Here is a 22,530-nt window from a genome sequence, read left to right as displayed (position 1 = left end):
ATTACCTGGAAAAACTCAGCAGGTCTGGCAGCATCGGCGGAGAAGAAAAGAGTTGACGTTTCGAGTCCTCATGACCCTTCGACAGAACTGTCGAAGGGTCATGAGGACTCGAAACGTCAACTCTTTTCTTCTCCGCCGATGCTGCCAGACCTGCTGAGTTTTTCCAGGTAATTCTGTTTTTGTTTTGGATTTCCAGCATCCGCAGTTTTTTTGTTTTTATCTCAGTGGAACAGACAACACTGGGCTGAGAGTCACACAGCGTTACATCCAGCCAATCCTCCAGCCATGCAATGGCATGCTTGTGTGACATTCCAAGGAAGGTGGGATAGGCAGTAGACAACATGCACTCACTCCAGCTGTGACTTTACCAAAACTGGGGGTTGGAGTCGGGGGCGGGGGGGCGTTGTTACCAGGTGAAATGGGCACCTCCACCACCACAACCACCAATTCCCTCAACCGCTGGTTGACTCCCTCCAAGTAGAAGCAGCTTTGTACTGGCCATAAGAGGTTCAAAGGAAGCTGAAAGATTGTAACAACAGGCCTGGATGGGGGGGTGGGTGCCATGTGGGAAAAAGGGATAATTGGATTGCTCTTTGCAAGAGCTAGGCAGACATGATGGGCTGAATGGCCTCCTTCAATTGATTCGATGCATACAACAAGATACTTTTCAAGGATCCTTCTGAACTCTGTACAGAGGCCAGTCAGATTCAGTGTTGAGAAAGTTGAAATTAAGGTGATGAAAGGTAGGAAGTCACTGGCAGCACATGGTCACATCTCCTACTGCTTGAAAGGTCTGATCAGCACCCAAATTCTGGATGATGGGCAGTATTTAGGGAGGCAGGACCAGGGTCCCTTACCCAGGTGCATTCTCTTCCTGCCCTTGTGATGAGGGATCAGCATAGGCTCCAGTTCCACATCCGGCACAATCATGGGTTCAATCCTGTAAGCGACAGGATCAAACTGCAGGGGAAAGACAGACAACAAAATGGTCAAACCTACTGCAAGTGTAACACACTGTCTTACCTCTCAGCACTTCCCAACTTTCAACTCAACCCTAAGGCACCAAGATGGAGGACAGAATCACAGAGGAAATGGACAAGCGGGCAAAGTAACCTTGAGATTACCACCGTGGAATCCCCCATTATCAACATCCTGGAGGTTAGCACTGACCAGAAACTGAACTGGACTAGTCATATAAATACTGTGGCTACAAGAGCAGGTTAGAGGCTGGGAATCCTGTGGCGAGTAACTCACCTTCTGACTCCCTAAAGCCTGTCCACCATCTACAAGGCACAAGTTAGGAGTGTGATGGAATACTCCTCACTTGCCTGGATGAGTGCAGTTCCAACAACACTCAAGAAGCTTGACACCATCCAGGACAAAGCAGCCCGCTTGATCGGCACCCAATCCTCCACCATATATGGATGCACTGCAAGAATTCACCAAGGCTCTTTCGACAGCACCTTCTAAACCCACAACCGCTACCATCTACAAGGACAAGGGCAGCAGATACATGGGAACACCACCACATGGAAATTCCCCTCCAAGTCACTCACCATCCTGACTTGGAAATATATCACCGTTCCTTCCCTGTCACTGGGTAAAAATCCTGGAACTCCCTCCCTAACACCACTGTGGGTGCACCTACACCACATGGACTGCAGTGGTTCAAGAAGGCAGCTCACCACCACCTTCTCAAGGGGCAATTAGGGATGGGCAATAAATGCTAGCCCGCCCAGCGAAGCCAACACTCATGAATTTTGGTGAATCCTGCTAGTGAGTCAGACAATCCAGAGCCGTACCACTACCTGGACTATTCCTTTCCCTGACGGAGTGGACAATGGAAGCAGCTTTCTATCGCACTGTTCTGGTCTGCATCCTTAACCTCCAATGGACAGTATATTAAAACTTCAATCAACCCCTTTGTAACTCAAATTCCTTTTGGGCGATTTTAAGGGATGAATGCGCAATCCATTTCAGTGCAGGACTTAGCTCTTTAACAGAGACTTTAAGCCATTGACTTTATGAAGTGAAGGACATTATTTCAATGCGATAAGACTTGCCCCACCGCTAACTGTTTAGATCCTTTCATCATAGAACATATCCTGTGGAGATGTTGAAGTGGATACGTACAGGGTGATAAATGTTGAAGAAACTCCTGCATGTTGGCAACGTGTAGTTGGGGTCGATTCTCTTCAATCCTCGGACTGTCAGAAACATTCCAATCGGTGAACCGAATGCAAAGAAGATCTCTGGCTCAAAGTTGATGTGTGGATAATTAACGGAAACCTTCAACACAGGGGTGGGGGGTGTTGGAAAAAAAAAGTGTGCTCTTTTTAAAAATTCACCATAAAAGCCAGCCTGCACAAGGTTACAGAGAAGCTCTTGCTCGTGCCTGGCAGCCTCATCATTCAGCAAGTCCGCCCACTGATTGGCTCCTGGGACAGAGGGACAATGTCCTCCCACGCGGACAGATTGAGCCAAAGTCTCTGCAGGTTGTAAAAATGAAGCATCTAATATTCTTAGAGGGCTTGACCGGGGAGATGTTGAGAAGCTATTTCCCCTGGCTGAAGAAAATAAAGCTGAGTCAGAGATTTAGGACTGAGATGGGGAGAAATGTCTTCATTTAAAAAAGGGTTGCGAATCCTCGGAATTCTCTATCCCAGAGAGCTGTGGAGGCTCAGTGAGGAGACTCGAGACTTTCCGTGTGAGAATCGTTTATTGCCCAGCTGTGACCAGGGGCAGCGGGAGGAAGATGGATACTCTGGTTAGGAGCACTGAATGAAGTGAGCTTGTGCCCGAGAGGCTTGTACAGTTACATCTGGTTAGTGATCATTTTATCTAACTTCAATGAGCTAACTCGACAAACCAAATCTAGGCCAGTGGCCTTCAGAAGTTATGTCTGCTCAAACATTTTCTTTCTGTTGTTGGGTGAATAGTAGCTTACCTGACCAATGCCAACGTCAAATTGTTCATAATTGACTGAAGTGACACTGCTTGTGGATAGTGCCCGTTGTGATTGCTCTCCACCACCTTCCTCCTCTGTGGCTTGGCTGCATCTCTCAATTACGGTCCTTGGCACTGGCACTCCCACTTGCTCCTCTTCTTTCTTCGCCTGCCAAACATAACGTGAACACTTAGAATAATGGCATCACCCTGCTGACTGTTCAGGGAAAAATTTCAGCCTGGCAAGTGGCCATTTCGCTAAGGGGCAGGCCAGTGCTCACTTCATTGCAACACGAAGAGTCAACTCTAGTCCTCCTCCTGCTGCTGCTTCTTCAAGCACATGGTCTTAAAACAGCTTGTTTCATGCCAAATCCCTTCAGTCGATTTAGCTTCAATGGCCACTTGTGGCAGTGTGTTCAACAGCCACCTACCTCTACTACTTCCCTTGACCTTCCCCCTTGATAACGATGCAGAGTTACTGCCTATCCCAGGCTGACAGCAGAGAATGACCAAGCAGCTCAGCACAGTAGGAGGAAATGGTATACCTGTACATGAGCCCAACTTCACAGTGAGAGAAGGGGGTGTACCTGTACATGAGTGACCTTCACAGTGAGAGGGTGGTGTACCTGTACACTAGTGACCTTCACAGTGAGAGTGTGTGGTTCACCTGTGCACTATGTACATTAGTGATCTTCACAGTGAGTGTGTTGTACCTGTACACTAGTGATCTTCACAGTGAAAATGTGGCGTACCTGTACATTAGTGACCTTCACAGTGAGAGTGTGGTGTACCTGTACACTAGTGACCTTCACAGTAAGAGTGTGAGGTTCACCTGTGCACTATGTACATTAGTGATCTTCACAGTGAGAGTGTGGCATACCTGTACACTAGTGACCTTCACAGTGAGAGTGTGGTGTACCTGTACACTAGTGACCTTCACAGTGAGAGTGTGGTGGACCGGTACACTAGTGATCTTCACAGTGAGAATGTGGCATACCTGTACACTAGTGACCTTCACAGTGAGAGTGTGGTGTACCTGTACATTAGTGACCTTCACAGTGAGAGTGTGGTGGACCTGTACACTAGTGATCTTCACAGTGAGAGTGTAGTGTACCTGTACACTAGTGATCTTCACAGTGAGAGTGTGGTGGACCTGTACACTAGAGACCTTCACAGTGAGAGTGTGGTGTACCTGTACACTAGTGACCTTCACAGTGAGAGTGTGGTGTACCTATACACTAGTGACCTTCACAGTGAGAGTGTGGTGTATCTGTACACTAGTGATCTTCACAGCGAGAGTGTGGAGTACCTGTACACTCGCGATCTTCACAGTGAGAGTGTGGTGTACCTGTACACTCGTGATCTTCACAGTGAGAGTGTGGTGTACCTGTACACTCGTGATCTTCACAGTGAGAGTGTGGTGGACCTGTACACTATGCTACACTAGTGATCTTCATAGTGAGAGTGTGGTGTACCTGTACACTAGTGACTTTCACCATGAGAATGTGGCGTATCTGTACACAAGTGATCATCACAGTGAGAGTGTGTTACTCCTTACACAATGTACACTAGCGATCTTCACAGTGAGAGTGTGGTGTACCCTAGTGATCTTCAAAGTGAGAGTGGTGTCTCTGTACACTAGTGATCTTCACAGTGAGAATGTGGCGTACCTGTACAAGTGTGATCTTCACAGTGTGAGTGGTGTACCTTTACACTAGTGATCTTGACACAGAGTGTGGTGTAACTATACACGAGTGAGACTGTGGTGCACTTGTACACTTGTGAACTTCACAGTGAGACAACGTGGTGTACCTGTACACTAGTGAACTTCTTTGCCAAATTTAGCATTTTCTTTCTTGGTCCGAGAGGAATCCCCAGGTCCTTCAATTCAGCATCTGAACACATCACCTGATAAAAACAAATGAACAAAATCTGAAGACTCGCTTCTCCATCCAAATGAAAAGAGTTTCTTAAGATCTCATTATAACTCCGTGTAAATGGTTACGCCTTTTCGGCCAAGCTTTCCATATCTCCTGTGGTGTTGGTCCAAAAGTGCACCAGCTCCGCACAGGCTTAGTCATGCATGTTTACAGGTGGGGTGGAGTTATCCCATAGTGTGTCAATGGCATAACTCAAAGTGACCAACAAACACCTCATTGTTTCTTTCGTATTCTCCACAACCCCGCTCAAGGGACATGTATTTTCCCCAAGCTTTCAGAAGTGCTTGTGAAAAGGTCTTCAATTGCTTTATTTGAGAGAAATGGAACCGGCTTTACTGAAAGATATTAAAAAAAAAGCACGATTTTCAGACAGATCTTACCAGTGACTCCAAATCCAGCTTTTCCTTTTCCAGAAGGGTCAAGAATTCAGACAATCCGTGTAATTTCAGAGATTCTTTCAAACTCATGTCCTGGGGCAGTCAATGGAGAAGACAAGAGCTTTAGCATCACATCCAGTTTCAGCAAGGTTCCTGTACCCCGGCACCATCCAGTCATCCTTTACTCTAAAGGGAATCTCACACAAACTGATTCAACAGTTGGACATGAGTATTCCTGTGATTTCAGTAGAAATACCTCATTGGGGCAGAGGTAGAAGGCAAGATCTCAAATTTCAGTTTTATAAATGCTTACATATGTAGAACGAGGAACAAGAGCACCGAGGTCATTCAGCCCTTCGATCCTGTTCCATCATTCCATTCAAACATAGCTAATCTGGAGTTGAAATCCATTTACCAGTACTGGCTTCACATCCCTCAAAATCCTCCCCAACAACAAAAATAACATTATCCAGCTCAGAGTTTAGAATACTTGTTGACCCTCAGTCTTCGGGGAAGGAACGCCAGAGTTCCAATGCCCTTTGTTTGGACAACATGCTCATTGGTTTCACTCCACAAAGGTACAGATTTAATCTCGAGGTAGAAAATTTCTCCTTCATCAGGAATTGGTCACTTGGAAAACTTTGACAACATTCCATTCAAGGCAGTGTTCAAGCTCTCTTGAGTGTGCTGAACCCATGGTTCTCACTCCTGTGTCTTGTGCCACTGCTCTGTACAGCTCCCAGGAGTCAGTGATGGTGGGAGAGGAGGTTACATTCTACTTATACAAGGAGGTTAATAATTGCAATCAAGGTCACAAAAACAGGGAGCGAACAGTACAACACTCAACTTATCCAGCCATTCACCAACCCCAGTCAAACCAAGCACCTTAATGCAAAGCTGTGACTTATGTTCTACGCCTCCAAGCAGCAATAGCCAGAATTACCTTCATGCAGGATCGACAATTCTTTGTTGCGATGTGTTGCCACGTATTCCGTTCTTTGGAGCTGGAACTGGCCTGGTTGGTCAGAATATCAAAGAGTATCAAAGAGCCTGCAAAACATGGGACACGTTTACGTTCAGCAGTGCGAGAGTGTTCCACATTCTCACCACTCTCTGGGTAAAGATGTTTCTCCTGAATTCTCCACTGGATTCATCAGTGACCATCTCACTGTCATGAAAATATAACAATTTTCATAATATTATTGTGATTTATTGTAAAGGTAGGTTAATAGTGGGGTTTGAATTAGTTTCTCTGTGTGGATGTGTGTGTGTTGGCAAGTGCCGTTATCAGAGAGAGCAAAGGAGATATTGATTTTTGTGAAGCCAGATGGACTATATCAGTTTAAAGTCATGTCATTTGGTATGAAAAATGCACCTGCAACATTTCAAAGACTGACAAACAAAGTTAATTGCAGGACTGAGCAATTGTGCTGCGTATATTGCTGACTTGATAGTTTTCAGTCAAACGTGGGAGTAGCATTTACAACATCTGGAAGAATTGTTTAGTTGATTACAAGGAGCTAATTTGATGATGAACCTGGTTAAAAGTGAATTTTCAAAAGCACAAGTTATGTGTCCAGCCATACCATCCGAGAGATGTGGAAGTCAAAGCTATTGTGAATTTCCCCATGCCTACAACAAAATGAGGAGATTTCTGGGAAAGAATGGGTTTTACTGGAAATTTGTACCAAATTTTAGCAGTGTGGTTGCTCCATTGACTGAGCTATTAAAAAAAGGACAATAAATTTCAATGGACACAGGGGTGTCAGAAGGCTTTTACAGTTTGAAAACTGCATTGATTACGACACCAGTTTTGGCAGTACCCAATTATGCCAAGCAATTTAAGCTGGTCGTTGACACAAGCAACATAGGCATTGGGGCTGTATTGTTACAAGAAGACGACACTGGAATTGAGAAACCACTAGGGTACTTTTCACGGAAGTTAAATGTACAACAGAGACGATATTCAATGATCGAAAAAGAGACTCTGAGTCTGATGTTAGCATTGCAGCATTTTGAGAGTTATGTCGCAAACAATTCATCAGAAACAATTGTTTATACAAACCACAATCCTTTAAAGTTTCTGGACAAATTTCAAGACAAAAGTGCAAGGCTATTCAGATGAAGTTCATTACTGCAGATTATACGTGTGGCTGGACCAGAAAATCTAATTGCAGATGCATTGTCAAGCGTTTGAAGCTGAAAAGGGAAAATTGGACATTTAAAAATCTGCACACTGGACTGAAATGATTTCTGTTGATAACAAGGATTTGTATTTATATTGTTATGTTAACACATGCACCTGGCAATGTAATAATGCGAATAGATGGATAAGTATAGGAGGCAGTGTAAGATGGGTTAAGAAAATGAAGCCATCTTTGTAAATTATGACAATTCGTTTTCCAGTAAGGAGGGGGATGTCATGAAAATATAATAATTTTCATCATATTATTGTAATTTATTGTAAAGATAGGTTAATAGTGGGTTTGGATTAGTTTCTGTGTGGATGTGTGTATGTGGTGGATTTAGTTGAATTGCAGACAGCTGGTCTGGAGATTTTGAGTTATCAAAAGGGAAGCTAGGTTTGAAATGCTAAACACGTAAACATGGCTGAAGTTGTAGAACGCGAGGTGTGAGGAATATTTGCATTTTTAGATAAACTAGAGTAGTTTGAATTTCAAAGAGATGATGAGAGGTTATACCTAGCCATAGGAAGCTAAGCCAAACTGTGTTTATTTTTACCAAAGGTTACTAATAATATGAGTACTATGAAAGATTTATATTATGAGAAAAGTAAAGTTGCATAGACACATTGGAACAATGGAATTTACATTAAAAAGGGAGAAACATGTATAAAGGTTTCTGTCAGGGGGAGGCATTCTATGATCTAACACAAGTGTGAAAAACCTCCAGCCTATATGCATCAAGATGCTGTCTACAGGAACTGAAGCTAAGAAAACTCAATGTGAGTATCACTGTCCAGGGTATTGTGTTGCTTTGCCTGGGTCTGTTGAAATTTATTCGTTTTTACTGTTGCCTTTACAGAGGTGTAACTGGGAGTCAGATTAATTAGGGGAGCTAGGAGCTCGCACTAACTTGTAGATATATGCAGGTGCTTAAAATCTTTTCCTTTATTAATAAATGTTTAATTTAGTTTTGTAAGAAAACCCAGAGTCACGGTGGACTCATTACTACTGAGTTCAAAGCATGCATCTCAGAATAAAATACAAATTGCAAAACAGTTATGGCAGCTGTTTCAAGATCCCCCCTGGGATTTGAACAGCTTGGCATTTACCATCCACTGTGCCATAACATTATATTGGTCCCTCACTCTGGTCTCCTCAACAATTGAAAACATCTCTATGTTGATCTTCTTATACCCTGAAGGACCTCGCTAGTATCAGCCCTCAATGTTCGTTGGCATTAAGTACCTTCTTGAGTGTGTCTGATGCAACTTAACCTCCCTCATGATCCTTCACATCATAAAGGCTCTTCACCTGCTCACCCACAACAGGCTTCCCTGCAGTCAGAACAGGAAGGTGTCAACCTGGGAGTGAGTTCGAGGCACAATCCAATCGAGGCCTCTCAATGTTTATATTTATGATTATGAATATACCACGTGCACTTCAAACATCATCTTTCTATTGTCACTGGGTGGAATCCTGGAATTTGCCACCTGCACTTTGTGAGAAAGGGCTATTAAAATGATCCCAGGACTGAGAGGTTACAACTGCTGGAAAGATTGAACCAGCTGGGGCTCTTTTCCCTGGAAAAAAAAGCTGATAGAGGAACTGAAGATAGGGTCAATGTAGAGAAGATAGGCATGACCAGAACTAGGGTCCATATGTATGCAAAAACAGTCAGTTGGTAGTACAGAACTCGAATATTGCTGAAAAGAGAGACATGTTACTGAAGCTCTGTGTATTGCCCTCATCAGGACAAATGCAAGAATACCAAATTTCAAATGATCACACAACAGTTTATACTATAGGAGAAAAGGGTACTGATTGGTTGGCAAGTCAACTCTGATTGGCCGAGGCATTGCCATCTTGCGATCACATGAAATTTGACATTTTTGCATTTGTCCAGGTAAGTGCAAGACGAAAAGCTTCAGCAACATGTCTCTGTTTTTAGCAATATTCAAATATAGGACACTCACAAATTAAACTCATTGGGAACTCAGGAGAAACGGCTTCACTTGGAGTGGTGAGCACGTGGAACTCACTACCACAGGTTGAGGTGAATAGTATAGATACGGTGCTAAGTATAAGAGTGAAAGGGATAGAAGAATACGTTGATGGCATGAGATGAATAAAGGTTGGAGCAAGTTGGTGTTGTTCATAACCACTGCATGGACTCGAATGGGCCAAATGGCCTCTTCTCTGTATTGTGCCTTGTGTGTAAAAGCAGACAGGCTGGAAGGTGTTCAAAGTGTGTGAGCCACCAACCCTGGTTACGTTGCAATGGTTAACTTCACCCATATCCCAGGCACAAATAGGAATGAAGCAAATCCCTGAGAGCGAGTTCCAGCTGCTTGCTTCAGAAGGATTGTACGTCACTGCATGGGAGTACAGTGAGGGTTGAAGCCTAACTGAGGGTTTCATGCAACAAACATGCAGCCTGTAACTCACCCAAACCCAAAGCATGAGTCACATAAAAGTGATGGGACTGGATTCCAATCTCACCACTCGTAGGTGTCTGTTAGCTTTCTGACAACGTGTTGGATTCCCCCCTTGATCCCAACCGGCTCAGAGATGACCAGGAGAAATGCCAACATTTGACTGATAAACAGAGTCAGGAAGATTTAAGAAAACTCCCACTTTACCGAGACTGTGCCCAGCCACTGAGATGCCCCCTTCGAAGTCTGGATTACGTTGCTGAAAAATGGTCAAGAGTTGGTTCATCTCGTTGGCCACTGTGTCTACGATGGTCTGGCAGTACGTGGGGCTGTTATAAAAGAAGAGGTCGAGCAGTGTCTCGTTGGTGAAGTGTCGCAGACGGCTGATGCTTGGCAGAGTTATCCTTCGAATATCTCTAAGAGGAAACAGAGTGAGAGGGAGACAGACTGAGTGCAAACTGGCGATAGATCCATCAAGTTTCACCAATAAACCTTGATGAATGTTGAGGAGATTCATCACCCCAAATGGGACATTTGAAGAACACAGTTTAGATCAGGTCTAGAAGCAGATACAGACTAAGTTTGAATAAAGCTCCCTTGGCTGTATCCTGCCTCAGTGATTCCATGACAATGGACCATTTTAATTCCAGCATTTGACATTCTTTGGAATTAGCTCCCAATTTCTACCAGAGAAAGAAGCTCCACTGGACCTATTGCCATTGTAGCATGGTGACCTCTTAACTCACAGGTGTGAAATGGTTCTCACCAAACTCCGGAACTACAACAGGAAGACAAACCACATGAATCCCATCAGGAGCGCAGAGGAATGCACTTACACCTGTTGGAGAGAATTGACAGCATTTTAAGTGGCCATTCAGCCCAACTGGTCCACGCTGGTCTTTATGTTCTCCATGAGCCTCCTCCTACCCTCCTTCATCAAAGCCTATCAGCCTATTCCTTTTCCCCCATGTTCCTTCCCTGCAAATATATCCACGCTACTCGCTTTAATTCTTCCAAATGGGAGTCAGTACCACGCTGTAATTATTCTGTGTGTTACTCAAGTGCCACCCTACTCTTCACCATCCCCACCTATCAGACCCACCTACCAGCTTCTCATCAAACAGAGCTTCAAATCCCAGTCCCAGAATTAAACTGATTCCAATCTGTCAGTCTTTCAAGACCTCATGTTAATCTGAACCCCACCAACATCTAAACTGCATCCAACAGGTCACATCAATAAGATGATCAGGAATCTCTCCTCCATCCATGAGCTGCGCATCAGCAGACCATATCAACGAGCAATATCGATCAAACCCACATTTACCAGATCTCAAATCCAGCTGATTCCCATTAATCAATAAAAACGCCATGAGAATCAGCTCCCAATTAGTCAGTAAAATCGATCAAACTCACACGTATCAGACCGGGTTAATCTGTGCCAATCTGAATGACAATAATCATGCTGAAAGACACAACCTGCAAGACTTTTGGGTTACGAAGCTTATACAGCAGGTCACAGAACACTCACTCATCTACTCCTGTGGCATCTCCATGCAACGTGCAGTACCAATTAACTGGGAGAAATTCCACCCGGCCAACCTTCTGCTCGTCTTGGGCTTTCTTGAAGTGCGTCTGCAGCAGGTTGAGAGCAGCGTTCCGGAAATCGTTCACTGGAATGAGCAGGAAAAGTGGGTTAACCAGCAGCTGGGGAGCTGCAGGGGACGCCTGGAACCCAAATGATGCCTCTAAGCACACAGCAGCAGAAGGCAACGCTCCCTTTGGCAGCTGTGCTCCCGTCATGGACCAGCTGCCACAGTGAAGATAACTGCACTCGGTTCTTGTTCCTGCCTTCAGGGAGTGGGTGCTCTTTCTCGTGACACCACTTAGCACATTTTGAACACACCTGATGTGATATGGACTCCAATAAAGTAACCCCAAGGGAAGAGGAGCTGTAGAGATCAGCATTCCAGGTATAGCTGAATGGTAGATGTGAAAAGCTACAATAATGCAGAGATGGTCTCCCTAATTTAGGCTTTTCAACTTGCCAACGATCAGTATGCAGGTGGGGGAGACGGTGGCATAGGGGTAATGTCACTGGACTAGTAATCCACAGGCCCAGGCTAATGCTCTGGGGACATGGGCTCAAATCTCACCATGGCAGCTGGTGGAATTTAAATTCAATTAATAAATCTGGAATATAAAGGTAGTCTCAGTAATGGTGACCACAATAACTATCATCGATTGTTGTTAAAAACCCATCTGCACTAATGTCCTTCAGGGAAGGAAATCTGTCATCATGGCCGACATGTGACCCCAGACCCACAGCAATGTGGTTGACTCTTAACTGCTCTCTGAAATGGTCAAGCAAGCCACTCAGTTCAAGGGCAATAAGGGATGGGCAACAAATGCTGGCCTTGCCAGTGACGCTCACATCCCATGAAAGAATAAAGGGAAAAAAAAGTCGCGGGGCAAAGGAGTGACAACAGTATTCTTCCCAACACTTCAGCGTACCTACCGATCCCTGGCAGAGTTTATAACTTTGGAGTTCATTAGTTTATTTAAACAAATTAAACTGTTTTTACTTCCATTTTAAGAGAAGCAAGTAAACTTGAGGTGCCAATGAGTAAACACATCATTCACAAAGAAATTTTGGTTTGAATTTCCGCTTTGAATCTGTCAGCCCTTTGCACAGTCACTAGACCAACTGCAAACAAGCAAAGCCATGCAGCCAAGAACAACCCCAAACAATGCTTAATGACTCACTGGGCACACAAACAGCAAGAGTGTGTAAGATACCCGAGTGGTGTTTATGTACAGATGTTGGATTGGGATTTGGTCTAATTGAGTGGTCGAGGTGTCTCGAATTCTTTCAGTTCAAAATGGCTTGTGGACTTGACCCCGTGGTGAGAAGGTTCAAGTTGTTCATTTCTAAGCTGCTTTCGGGACAAGTGTGACATGGTAGAATTTAGCTTCTGTTCCAGAGCCTCATTGAGACCAGGCTTGCAGTAGTGTGCACAGTTTCGGTCTCCTTACCCAAGAAGGATATACTTGCCATTGAGTGAGTGCAACAAAGGTTCACCAGACTGACTCCTGGGATGCAGGATTGTCCGTGGAGTTTGGCTTGAGGAGACTGGGCCTGTATTCTCTTGAGTTTCGAAGAATGAGAGGTGGTCTCATTGAAACCTATAAAATTCTTACAGGGTTGATGCGGGAAGGTTGTTTCCCCTGGCTGGGGGTTGGGGGGGGGGTCTCCAACCAGGGCACACAGTCTCAGAAAAAGGGTTGGGTATTTAGGACTGGGACGAGGAGGAATTCCTTCGCTCAGAGGGTGCTAAATCTCTGGAATTCTCTACCCCAGAGGGCAAGCTCAGACATTGAGTCTGTTCAAGAGACCGATGATATCTTGAACATCAAGAAATCTAAGGGATATGGGGACAGTGCAGGAAAATGGTGTTGAAGTGGAAGGTCAGCCATGATCTCGTTGAATGGTGCAGCAGGTTTGAGGGGCCGAACGGTCTGCTCGTGCTCCTACTTCCTACTTTCCAAGTGTGGGATGTACGATTTGTGCCTGTTGACTCCAGCTTGTGAAACAAGGTAGCCAGGAGAGTCTTCAGGTCGGAAGTGGGACAACAGGTCAGGATGGGGAACAAATTGACAACTGGAGTCTTTTTTAGGAAGCATGTCATGACTGGGGCTCTTATTCCCAAGAACACTTGTCACGCCACAACGAATGAGCCGTGTGTTTGGGAAGTGACCTTTAACAATCCGGAGCTTGCCCTGTCAGCTTTGAAAGGATGGATGACGACTATGTTTTCCCCCTGGGGAGAAACAGTCAGGTCAATTATTTCTCTGCTTTGCACGTATCTGGGCTTGATCAAATACAATAGGAGAGATGACGCTACAATCATATTTGACTTCCCAGGAACAGATTTTCACAAACAGTTAACAGAGAGGAGTGCGAAAGGAGGGCCCTGGGACTGACAGTCAGCAGCACCTAGAGGAGAGTGCAACAGGAGGACCCTGGGACAGACAGTCAGCAGCACCTAGAGGAGAGTGTGAGAGGAGGACCCTGGGACAGGCAGTCAGCAGCACCTAGAGGAGAGTGCAACAGCAGGACCCTGGGACAGACAGTCAGCAGCACCTAGAGGAGAGTGCAACAGGAGGACCCTGGGACAGACAGTCAGCAGCACCTAGAGGAGAGTGTGAGAGGAGGGCCCTGGGACAGGCAGTCAGCAGCACCTAGAGGAGAGAGCAACAGAAGGACCCTGGGACAGTCAGCAGCACCTAGAGGAGAGTGCAACAGGAGGACGCTGGGACAGGGAGTCAGTAGCACCTAGAGGATCTAGTCTATGGATCTAGTCTATTCACAAGTAAGAGTAAGGGTAACATAAAAGGGTCCATATTCTATTTAGTTAAGATATGTCTGGGGAGCTCAGTCCCGCGATTTGCACATCCTGCGCCATGTGGGAAATCCTAGACGCTCCTGGCTGCCTCGATGACCATGTGTGCAGGAGGTCCCTCTGACTGGAGTAACTTGAGCTCTGGTTTTTAGAGCTTGAGCAGCAGCTGGGGGCACCACGGTGCATTCACGAGGCTGAGAAGTTCGTGGATAGCACGTTTCAGGATGTGGTCACCCTGCAGCTTAAAAAAGGGCAAGCAGAGAGGGAATGGGTGACTGCCAGACAGAACAAGGGGACCAGGCAGATCGTGAGGGAATCCCCCAAGTGCATCTTACTCGCAAACCGTTTTTCAGCCTTGGAAAATGGTGAGAGTGATGGTTCCTCTGTGGAGGCCAACTGGAGCCAAGGCCTTGGCATTGTGGGTGGTCCAGCTGCCCAGGGGGAGGAAGAAATGTGGAAGGGCAATAATGATAGGGGATTCATTAGTGAGGGGAGCAGATGGGCACTTCTGTGGCTGTAGACGTGACTCCAGGATGATATGTTGCCTCATGGGAGCCAGGGTCAAGGATGTCATGGACCGTCTGCAGGGCATTCTGAAGGGGGAGGGTGAACAGCCAGAGGTTGTGGTCCATGTTGGGATCAATGTCATAGGAAGAAAGAGAAATGAGATCCTGCAAGCAGACTTCAGATGTTAGGTAAGAAATTGAAAAGCAGGACTTCAAAGGTATCTCCGGATTACTCCCAGTGCCATGCAGTAGTGAGTATAGGAACAGGGGATAGAGCAGATGAATGTGTGGCTGGACAGATGGTGCAGGAGGGAGGGCTTTAGATTCCTGGGGCATTGGGACCATATCTGGGGAGAGGTGGGACCTGTACAAGGTGGATGGGTTACATCTGAACAGGAACGGGACCGACACCTCACAGGGAGATTTGCTAATGCTGCTGGGATGGATTTAAACTAAATTGGCAGGGGGTGGAATCCTGAAAAATAATTCAGAGGGGAGAGAAGCTGAGATAGAATCAGAAGTTAAAACGCTAGTAAGTGAGTCTGGTAGGCAGAGGAAACATAGGCCAGATAAGAAAGAAGTGAGTTTAGCAAGGCTAAATGGGATATATTTTAATGCAAGGAACCTGAGGAATAAGGCAGATGAGCTGAGGGCACAGATAAGCACATGGGAATATATCATCATAGGTTTGACTGAGACTTGGCTAAAAGGGCAGCTCAACATTCCTGGTTATGGGTTATTCAGAGAGTGGGAGTGGAAGAGAACAGCGGGTCTCAATGTTGATCAAGGAATCAATTGTAGCAGTGAGGAGGGATGATATCTTGGAAATACCATCAAATGAAGCCATATGGGTAGAAGTAAAAAACACAAAAGGGGCAAACATGCTGTTGGGTGTGTACTATAGGCTCCCAAACAGTCAGGGAGAGATAGAGGATCAAACATGTAAGTGAAGTATAAGAATAATAAGATAGTAGTAGTGGGGGATTTTTAACTACCCAAATATTAACTGGGATAGTTTTAGTGTGCAAGGTAGAGAGGGAGCAAAATTCTTAAGTTGCATCCAGGAGACCTTTTTTGGCCAATATGTAGAAATGAGCCCGGGCAGGTGTAAGGCAAATCAGTAGGGGAGCATTTTGGAGATAGTGACCATAACTCAGTTAGATTTAGGATCGTTATGGAAAAGGATAAGGTTGGGCCAGGAATAAAAGTTCTAAACTGGGGAAAGGCTAATTTTACTAAGATCAGATACGATTTGACTCAAGTGGCCTGGGAGCAGCTACTTGCAGATAAAACTGTGTCAGAGCAGTGGGAGACATTCAAGGAGTAAATAGCGAGAGTACAGGGCAAATATGTTCCCATAAAGACAAAGTGGGGGGGTGTGTGGGCAAATCTTGGAGAACCCTGGATGTCAAGAGAAATAAAGGTTAGGATTAAGGAAAAAAAGAGAAGCTTATGGCAGATACCGAGGGCTCAATACAGCAAAGTCCTTAGAGGAGTAAAAAAAATGCAGGAGGGAACTTAAAAAGGAAATTAGGAAAGCTAAGAGGGTGGGTAGAATAAAGGAAAACCCAGAGGGTTTTTTGATATATATAAAGAGCAAGAGAATAACTAGGGAAAGAGTAGAACCAATTAGGGACCACAGAGGTAACCTGTGTGTGGACCCGATAGATGTGGGTGCAGGCCTCAATGAATACTTTGCATCGATCTTCATAATGGAAAAGGACAACGCAGGTATAGACATTAGGGTGGAGAACTGTGAAATATTAGAGGAAGTTAACATAGAGAGAGAGGAGATACTAGTGGGTTTAGCGGCCTTAATAGCGGATATATCCGCTGACCCGGATGAGGTATATACCAGGCTGTTGAGGGAGGCAAGGGAAGGGATATCAGGGGCTCTGGCAGTAAATTTCAAATCCTCTCTGGCCACAGGTGAGTGCCAGAGGACTAATAATGTTGTCCCATTATTAAAAAAAGGAGGAAGGGTTAGACTAGGAAATTACAGGCCAGTCAGTCTAACCTCAGTGGTAGGAAAGTTACTGGAAAGAATTCTGAGGAACAGAATATATCTGCACTTGGAGAGACACAGATTAATCAGGGATAGTCAGCATGGATTTGTTTAGGGAAGGTCGTGTTATGACTGAATTTTTTGAGGAGGTAATCAGGAATGTTGATGAGGGTCCTGAATTTGATGTCTACATGGACTTTAGCAAAGCTTTTGATAAGGTCCCTTATGTAGACTGGTCAAGAAAGTAAGTAGCCCATGGGATCCAAGGCAAAGCAGCACGTTAGATCCGAAATTGGCTGAGAGACAGGAAGTGGAGAGTGATGGTAGAGGGACGTTTGTGATTGGAAGTCTGTTTCCAGTGGGGTTCCGCAGGGCTCGGTGCTGGGGCCCTTGCGGTTTGTGGTGTACATAAATGATTTGGACTTAAATGTAGAGGGTATGATCAAGAAGTACATGGACAACACGAAAATTGGTAGGGTGGTAAATAGTGAGGATCATAGCCGTAAACTGCAGAAGGATATCAATGGAAAGGTCAGATGGGCAGAGCAGTGGCAAATAGAATTCAACCCGGAAAAGTGTGAGGTAATGCACTTGGGGAGGGCTAACAAGGCAAGGGATTACACTATGAAGGGTAGGATACTGGAAAGTACTGATGATCAGAGGGACTTGGTGTGCATATTCACAAATGTAAAAGATTATGAGGGGCATGGATAGGGTGGACAGGAAGGCACTTTTTTCATTAGTAGAGGGGTCAATAACCAGGGGTCCATAGATTTAAGGTAAGAGGTAGAAGGCTAAGAGGGGAGTTGAGGAGAAATTTTTTCACCCAGAGGGTGGTGGGAGTCTGGAGCTGCCTGAAAGGGTGGTTGAATCAGGAACATTGAAGAAGTATTTACTTATTCACTTGTGTTGCCATAGCCTCCAGGGCTATGAGCCAAGCGCTGGAAAATGGGATTAGTGTAGTCAGATCTTAGTTGACCGGTGTGGACACGATGGGCCAAATGGCCTCCTTCTGTGCTGTAGATGTCTATGAGAGCTACTGTCAGCTGCGGAACTGTCCCACAATGGAACTCCGCTTCATGTTGAGCTCACCCCTTTTAACAACAAGGGCTGCATACGTTTGGCTTTGGCACCTTGCAGGACTGTTCCTGCTCCTGAACATTGGCCAGAAGTCAGTACAGCAGGGCAAATGGATTTGGGACACTGGGTTTGCTACAATTAGCCTCAGTGTCTCTGAATAAGGGACCAAAATAAATAACTTGTGTTCATAATGTTGAGTGTGCAAAGTATTGACAGCAAACTGGGAAAGTGTTGGAATAGTGTATGGCATCTTGGCCTGCTTTTCAAGACACAGGGATGGGTCTTGGTGCTCTACCTCCAAGGATGACACCTCTATCAACATAATACTCAATCCGAGTGTCAATATTGACACCAGTCCATGGTGAATGAAGAGGGAACAGGGTGAAATTGCCAAGACTGACAGAAAGAATTTGCTTTTCCACAGAGATTTGTTAACCTGTGAAAAAGGCCAACAAGACCATGTCTGGGACAGAGGGAACTCACCACACTGAATGATGCTGCGGAAACGAATGTCACACGCTGGTCCGATGCCATGGACCATGAACACCAGGTGATCGACCTTCACAGGCTCGCCAACCAAGATATCGCCATACGTCTGCTCTGTCCCTCTCTTTACTGTCCACGGCTTTGTCTGATCAGAAGCTGCTGTATTCCACTCTTGGAAATGCATCATGAGCTAAACCAAATCCAAAGGAGAGAGAAACAGGGTGATATTAGTTGGTGAGTCACAAGGACAGATCTGTTTGAATGTTGCCAGCCTTGGCTCTGTGGGTAGCACTCTTGGTTTGAGTCAGAAGATTGTGGGGTCAAGCCCCGCTCCAGAGACTTGAGCAGAAACCCCAGACCTGATACGGTGGTTTGGGGGGGGGCTGGCGGCTGCACTGTATCAGTACAAGCTCCTCCTCTCTTTTCTTTTTCATGGTGCATATTTGCACTGGCAGAGGGGTCGAGAAGTCAAAAAAAACAAAGAGCCCAGTCAGGGTTTCACAGCCAGTTTTCCTGGTGGGTACACGTGTGTCACAACAGACATAGGCAGGAGACAGCTATGGGCCTGAATTTCCCAGCCTGACAACACTCACTGTCTCAGACAGCAGATACTCGTCACTTTGCAACATTAGAGAGAGTGGGTGTCACAGCAAGAGCCTGCACACTGCAGAGACATTTTTATGTTTTTTAAAAAAAAAAGATGCTTTCTTATTCCAAAATCCTTAGATTATACCTAAGTGAAGAGGCCTCTCTCCTGCATTATCATCAGAATCTCACACAACTTTCATCAGCATGCACGGAGTGCCATTGTTTTGTTCACTCTTTGCTCTGTGCCTGCCACTCCCCCAGCCCAAGCCAGACACCGTGGGGTGAACGCACAGCTCGGAGTTCACACTTGAAATTCAGACCTGCTTCATTCCTTTGCTTCTTAACCACTCGCAATGCACAACACAAACCAGAACAGGGGGAAGCTTTCTCTATTCCTCTCCATGTTTTAGAGACTGTGACGCTGCTACAATACTGAACGTTTTGTCACCTTTGGATTGTGCAAAATAATGACTTCTCCCGTGGGAAATTCCACCTTCTTGCTCCACTCGTTCGTCACCACTGCTTCCTTGTATGTTTTCTGTGTTGGGAGAGAAGAATTCTATGTTATAAGCCTTTCAAACAAAGAGTCTGACTTCCAAACTGAGTTTTTAAAATGGACAAACCCTGACTTAGTATTCATTGTAGTCCAGTTAGTGGCTGTCACAAGGGGACTATTATTCTGCTCACGGCATCTAGTGTCAACCTCAAGAAGTCGCTTGTAGCACAGGCTGTGTATAGAGTCAGTCAGGCTCTGCACTCCCTCAGTGTCTGCCAGGCTCTGCACTCCCTCAGTGTCTGCCAGGCTCTGCACTCCCTCAGTGTCTGCCAGGCTCTGCACTCCCTCAGTTTCTGCCAGGCTCTGCACTCCCTCAGTGTCTGCCAGGCTCTGCACTCCCTCAGTGTCTGCCAGGCTCTGCACTCCCTCAGTGTCTGCCAGGCTCTGCACTTCCTCAGTGTCTGCCAGGCTCTGCACTCCCTCAGTGTCTGCCAGGCTCTGCACTCCCTCAGTGTCTGCCAGGCTCTGCACTCCCTCAGTGTCTGCCAGGCTCTGCACTCCCTCAGTGTCTGCCAGGCTCTGCACTCCCTCAGTGCCATCGTTAATCTGCTGCAGGATGCCCATGTCCCACAACAAATCCTTCATTTGGCAGTTTGCAGCAATATAGCCAATCCGGTATCTTGTTACAAACCATGCACTTCTCAATGCTGTGGACTTGTGCCCATTGGGAACTAGGCTGAGATGTCCTCATCTCATGCCTTGTAAAAGTGCCAGAAGAGGCTAAAGAAAGCCTGGAGTTTCAAGTGCTGGAAGTCCCAGAGACACGGGGTTATTATGGCCCAGAAGGAAGCCATTCGGCCCATCGAGTCAGGTGATTCACTGCAGCAGCCAGTCAGGCTGATTGGGGCAATCTCCATTAATGCACTGTGACAAAAAGTGAAGGGCAAAGGCTGGCATCGAATCCAGGACGGACTGCTCCGCTTTGAATTTCCTGATCCCAGCTCCCAAATCTGTCTGAAAGGCTGAACAAGCTGACAACATAACCGCAGAAGGTGCTCTCATTTCCTTTGTCTGCCCTGCTGCCCTGTACCGCCCAGTGACATTCCCTCCTCGAAGACAAGCCAGCCACAAAGAAGGGGCTTTTTAAAAACAGTTCCAATCACACCACTCAGAACAAAAACTTCCGAGGGACGTGTCGAGTTCCTGACATCTGAACCTCTGCTTCCCAAGTGCTAAATGATCAAACTCTCGCCCGAATTCTTTCCATCTAACACAGGGTGCCAAACAGCAATGGGAACATAATGAAGGCAAGACTAGAGTCGCAACTGGCCAGTGACAGCCTTCCCTTGAGCTGCAACAAGTGTTCGTAATTCTGGTGAGACAATGGGTGAGAGTTCAGACCTCAGTGAGTGACACCGTACCTCAATCAGCTCACTCAGCTCCTCTGTGTATGGGCTGTATCTGCTGTCCTTCTCACTTTTGGAAAACCAGGTACATCTCCTCACTTGAGTGGGTGCCTCCTGCCAGTACACCGCGTGCCTCATGCGCTTGGCCAGAAATACATCATAACGCCCACCATCTGTTGGGACCGCCTCATTCTTCGAATCCGACGCTTCTGAAAAAGAATGTTCCTGAGTAGAGACACATTCCACCTCGGTGCTTTGCATCAATCTCCCCCTCCCCCTATTGTCATTTTACACTGTCTCCTGCTATTCTCCCAACTCTTTACCTGCCGAGTGGGCAGCCTGCTCCAAACAAGACAGTGAGAGCGAGAGAGAGAGAGAGAGAGAGAGAGAGAGAGAGAGAGAGAGGAGTTCCTGAGATTTGGTCTTTCTCTGCTCGAAAGAGGGAGGTTGACTGGCTCCTTGACAAAGCTACAGCAGTGCCACTGAGTCTACGTGACAGACGAGTTGTGGCCACTTGCCATTCCTGATTCGAAATGCACCACCACCTTTAGCTGCTTGGACTGTAAGCTCTGGAATTCCTTCCCTAAACCTTTCTTTCCTCCTTAAAACCCACTGCATTTTCCCCAGGATCCCCTTCCATGGCTCTGTACAAAAAGTTAACACTACTACAGCTTGCTTAGCAGCAGGGGGTGGGGTCGTAGATTCTGTTAGTGAAGGGGCAGACAATGGCGTAGTGGTAATGTCTCTGGACCAGTCATCCAGAGAACAAGGTTCAAATCCCATCATGGCAGCTTGTGGAATTTAAATTCAGTTCAGAAATCTGGAATATAAAGCTAGTCTCAGTAGCAGTGACCATGAAACTACCATCCATTGTTGTTGCCCTTTAGGGAAGAAAGCTGCCATCCTTACCCGGTCTGCCTACATGTGACTTCAGACCCATAGTGATGAGGTTGATTCTTAACTGTCCTCTGAAATGATCTAGCAAGGGCAATTAGGGATGGGCAACAAACGCTGACCTTGCCACTGATGCCCACATCCCATGAAAGAATAAAGGTTCTCCTCTCAGGCTTTCCACACCCACCCCACCCTTGTCTTTCTCTCCAAGTTCACAAAATGCTAAATTTCAGCAGCTAGCTCCCATCAAGTGTCAGGTTCTGGAATGAGAGTCCCTGACTAACCCTAACCCTGAAGACCAGTTCTTACCAGAGCAATGCTTGGTCTCCAGCGTGTCCGAGTCCATTTGACTGAAGGGAGTCCAGATGGGTTTGGAGTCCTCCACCTTGCAGTAGAACCAGTGAGGCTTCACTGCTTGGTAGGGGTTCTGTACAGGTTTCACCTCGGCAGCTTCACCATGTTGGCTTGGCAGTGACAGATCGTGTTGGCCTTCTCCGGAACCCAACGTTCCTGGGGGATCCTAAAAGATTTGAACAAAGCATTGGCAGAGTTTGCACATGTCCAGAATCAACACACACATTGAATGGTATGGAACAAGCCTCAGGTAATAGCAGAGAAAAGTGCTCCAGGGATTAAGAAATCTAGGCTCTTGCCTCCATCAAGAGTGAGGAGCTGGTTCTTCCCTCGACCATTTCCTTGCAACTTTTGCCTCTTCAGCCCTGAACACACCAGCACCTACATGAAGGCCTCCAGTTCATAAACCACGTGCTTAATCTCATTATCAACTG

The 22,530-nt window shown here is 46.0% G+C and overlaps 1 protein-coding gene across 2 annotated transcripts in view; it reads right to left on the bottom strand.

Annotated features, from left to right (window-relative positions):
• Positions 1-22,530, bottom strand: part of LOC121290085 (phospholipase DDHD2-like) — a 37,753-nt gene that overhangs the window by 4,614 nt on the left and 10,609 nt on the right. For both annotated transcript variants that reach the window (XM_041210241.1, XM_041210242.1), the window contains exons 3-14: positions 22,052-22,262; positions 20,864-21,057; positions 19,395-19,484; positions 18,356-18,548; positions 11,410-11,551; positions 10,089-10,297; positions 6,207-6,313; positions 5,267-5,356; positions 4,759-4,854; positions 2,948-3,115; positions 2,134-2,289; positions 858-960 (exon numbers count right to left, since the gene is read on the bottom strand). In XM_041210241.1, coding sequence (XP_041066175.1) covers positions 858-960; positions 2,134-2,289; positions 2,948-3,115; positions 4,759-4,854; positions 5,267-5,356; positions 6,207-6,313; positions 10,089-10,297; positions 11,410-11,551; positions 18,356-18,548; positions 19,395-19,484; positions 20,864-21,057; positions 22,052-22,262 — 1,759 coding nt within the window. The remainder of the gene's footprint in view (positions 1-857; positions 961-2,133; positions 2,290-2,947; positions 3,116-4,758; positions 4,855-5,266; positions 5,357-6,206; positions 6,314-10,088; positions 10,298-11,409; positions 11,552-18,355; positions 18,549-19,394; positions 19,485-20,863; positions 21,058-22,051; positions 22,263-22,530) is intronic.

Source organism: Carcharodon carcharias, chromosome 17 (assembly GCF_017639515.1).
Source record: "Carcharodon carcharias isolate sCarCar2 chromosome 17, sCarCar2.pri, whole genome shotgun sequence".
In the NCBI taxonomy this organism is placed as follows: domain Eukaryota; kingdom Metazoa; phylum Chordata; class Chondrichthyes; order Lamniformes; family Lamnidae; genus Carcharodon; species Carcharodon carcharias.
The sequence above is the reverse complement of the archived record's forward strand: the minus strand, read 5'-3'. Positions and strand labels throughout refer to the sequence as shown.